The 2,482-nt window shown below is 38.9% G+C and overlaps 1 protein-coding gene across 1 annotated transcript in view; it reads left to right on the top strand.

Annotated features, from left to right (window-relative positions):
• LOC107672834 (connector enhancer of kinase suppressor of ras 2-like) overlaps nucleotides 1-2,482 on the top strand; it is a 41,447-nt gene that overhangs the window by 32,781 nt on the left and 6,184 nt on the right. Inside the window, exons 12-14 of the mRNA XM_016466205.1 lie at nucleotides 131-369; nucleotides 691-725; nucleotides 1,940-1,988. Coding sequence (XP_016321691.1) covers nucleotides 131-369; nucleotides 691-725; nucleotides 1,940-1,988 — 323 coding nt within the window. The remainder of the gene's footprint in view (nucleotides 1-130; nucleotides 370-690; nucleotides 726-1,939; nucleotides 1,989-2,482) is intronic.

A 2,482-nucleotide genomic window follows, 5' to 3' on the forward strand; every position in this document is an offset into this window, starting at 1 on the left:
GGAAGGTGTAAGAGTAGCTTCGTGCTGTGGTAGCTGGAGTCATGAAGAGTTGAATATTTTGCAGTACGCTTATGTTCCATTATAATGTTTTTGGCTGACTCAATGCTTGGTTTCTGTCTTTGCCCATCAGATTCTGATTCCTCGCTCTTGCGGTTCCTCGGTGATGATAGGATTTTGTTGATCCAGGAAGAGGCAGAGTTTTCCCAGCGTGACACAAGCAGGCGATCCAGGAAGAAGAGCCGAAATCCCAGCAGTCCCAGTTTTCCCATTAGTCCCTCTATGCTTGCCCCTCCTGTACGTCTGGACACAGGTCCCCCTGAGGGGCTGCCCTTCCCCGTGCCCGACTCTAATACGATGCCACACTACCATGTAAGTGAAATGTCGAATCTGATCTGAGCTGTGACTTTTCTCACACAATTGCAATTGTTTGATGTCAGTCAAAATCGATTTGGTCTTCAAATATTAGTGTTTTAACTTAGAGGCATATCAAACATTCTAACATTTATATTTGTTTAATAAAAAATGTAAAAATCGCCTCATCTAGTGACATACTAGTCAAATTATTGATCCATAATTTGATCACATGACACTTGAACAGTGTTTTTTTTTTTTCATAACACAGAACAGGAAATTCAAATCTGTCTTCTTCTCTGTCTCTTGTTCTCTTTGTCATTCTGTTCTTTGCCCCAGAGAGCTGCAGACACACTTCGAGCAGATTCTGATAGGTAAGTAAACTTCATACCTTCCTTATATTATCATATTTGTTTGTATTATTGAATTATTATCCCCTGGGGTTGACTTGTTAACACAAAGAGTAAAGGTTACGGCAACAATGTCTTTTTTGGGCTGTTATTTTCAGCTTTGTCCTCAATAATTCTTTGTAAACGCTCCCTTGAGGGAAAAAGTGCTTACACATGAGCTGTGGGTTGAATGTTGGGTCTAATATCGATTTGAACTGGTCCATGCTGTAATATGTGCCTCTTTGCATAGCCTGCATTACATTGTGGCAGATTGACGATAATATATCATAATCTACCCTGCCATGTGTCACTCAAATGGTTTAAATCGAACTGAATAACCTTCAGCCTCTGATTCTCATCACTGAGCTAATTCAGAAAGGTTTTCAGGGCAGCAGGTGCTACACATGGCCAGATGTCTACAAAGCACAAGATTTGGTTGATTTCCCCATATTTTATTCATATCATTACAGCATCTGGTGTTACGATTAACAGTATCAATTCTGTTTCCTCCTTATTACCTGACTGTCACTGGACTAGCCAAGATTCTGAACAAAATCCAATTTTTTCAATTCAACATAAATCCAAGAATTTAAAATTGAGATGTTTTTGGAGAATAATGATCTATATAATAATCTATACATATATTGGACTGGGGAACAAGTTTTGAGTTCTTAAATTGACAACATGTCATCTTAGTACAACAAAATATGAAGGAGAGGTGCTGCACACTTTTGTTTGAGCACACAACAGTCACCACAGTGAGGATCTAAATGAACTGCCGTTTATTTAGAAATGAGGAACAGAAATTCCTTGGCTGCAGTTTTAAGAGCGTTGTCTGGGTGCCTGAGGTTTAGTTGTAGTCCTTACTATTCAAAAATATTTTGTGTGTGTGTGTGCGCGTGTGTGTGTGAGAGAGAGGAGGGTGTGTGAGCATGAGCAGCAGGGTGGTTTCAGTTAGAATAAGTTATGAAGTTAACCTCAAACCCCAGCATCCTGTCCACTACCTGTGCCTTTGTTTGAGTTAAATAGGTGAGGAAGAAAAAAAAAAGATATTATTCTTGCTGCGGGTGGAATCATAAATTACACTGCTATGCTCAGGCAGTTCTAATATTCACATAATTAAAACGCCATTGAAAACAGAACTCTCTTCTCGTCTCTTGACTGTCTCATTGTCTTTTTCCTGTTGTCCCTCTCTACAGATATGCCAGTTCAGGACTTGACCGACAAGCAGGGGCATCAATGAGGAAGGTAAACCACAAGCGCATTTACAGCATCAGTAGTGTTAATGAGAATACATATTGTTGGGAACAAGAGGTACAGATACAATTTTCAGTATTTTTTATTTTTTTTGATTGACTGATTGATTGATTGGAGAATTTTTATTTGCAATATGGCAGCAAAAAAGAGCTTGTTACGGTCTCTCTAAGGAAGGCGAAGAAGACGAGGAAGAATAATCCACAAAGAAAGTCTTTAATATAATAATCCACATGAAACTTAGTTTAATATTAATCATACTATCTGTTATATAACTATATTGTTAATTATATTAATACATGTTTTGTTTTAAGATTAGGTCATGCTCCGGACACTTTTTAGTAGGGCTGCACGATTAATCGCATGCGATATTTAACGCGCATCTTGTCAGAAAGCCGGTTCTGTAATCAGCGGTAAATCTCCATCACCTGCGTGCTTTCACATTGAGCAGCATTAACTACACAGAGCCGTTGTTCACTGACGAGCTG

Source organism: Sinocyclocheilus anshuiensis, unplaced genomic scaffold (assembly GCF_001515605.1).
Source record: "Sinocyclocheilus anshuiensis isolate Anshui unplaced genomic scaffold, SAMN03320099.WGS_v1.1 scaffold681, whole genome shotgun sequence".
Lineage (NCBI taxonomy): Eukaryota > Metazoa > Chordata > Actinopteri > Cypriniformes > Cyprinidae > Sinocyclocheilus > Sinocyclocheilus anshuiensis.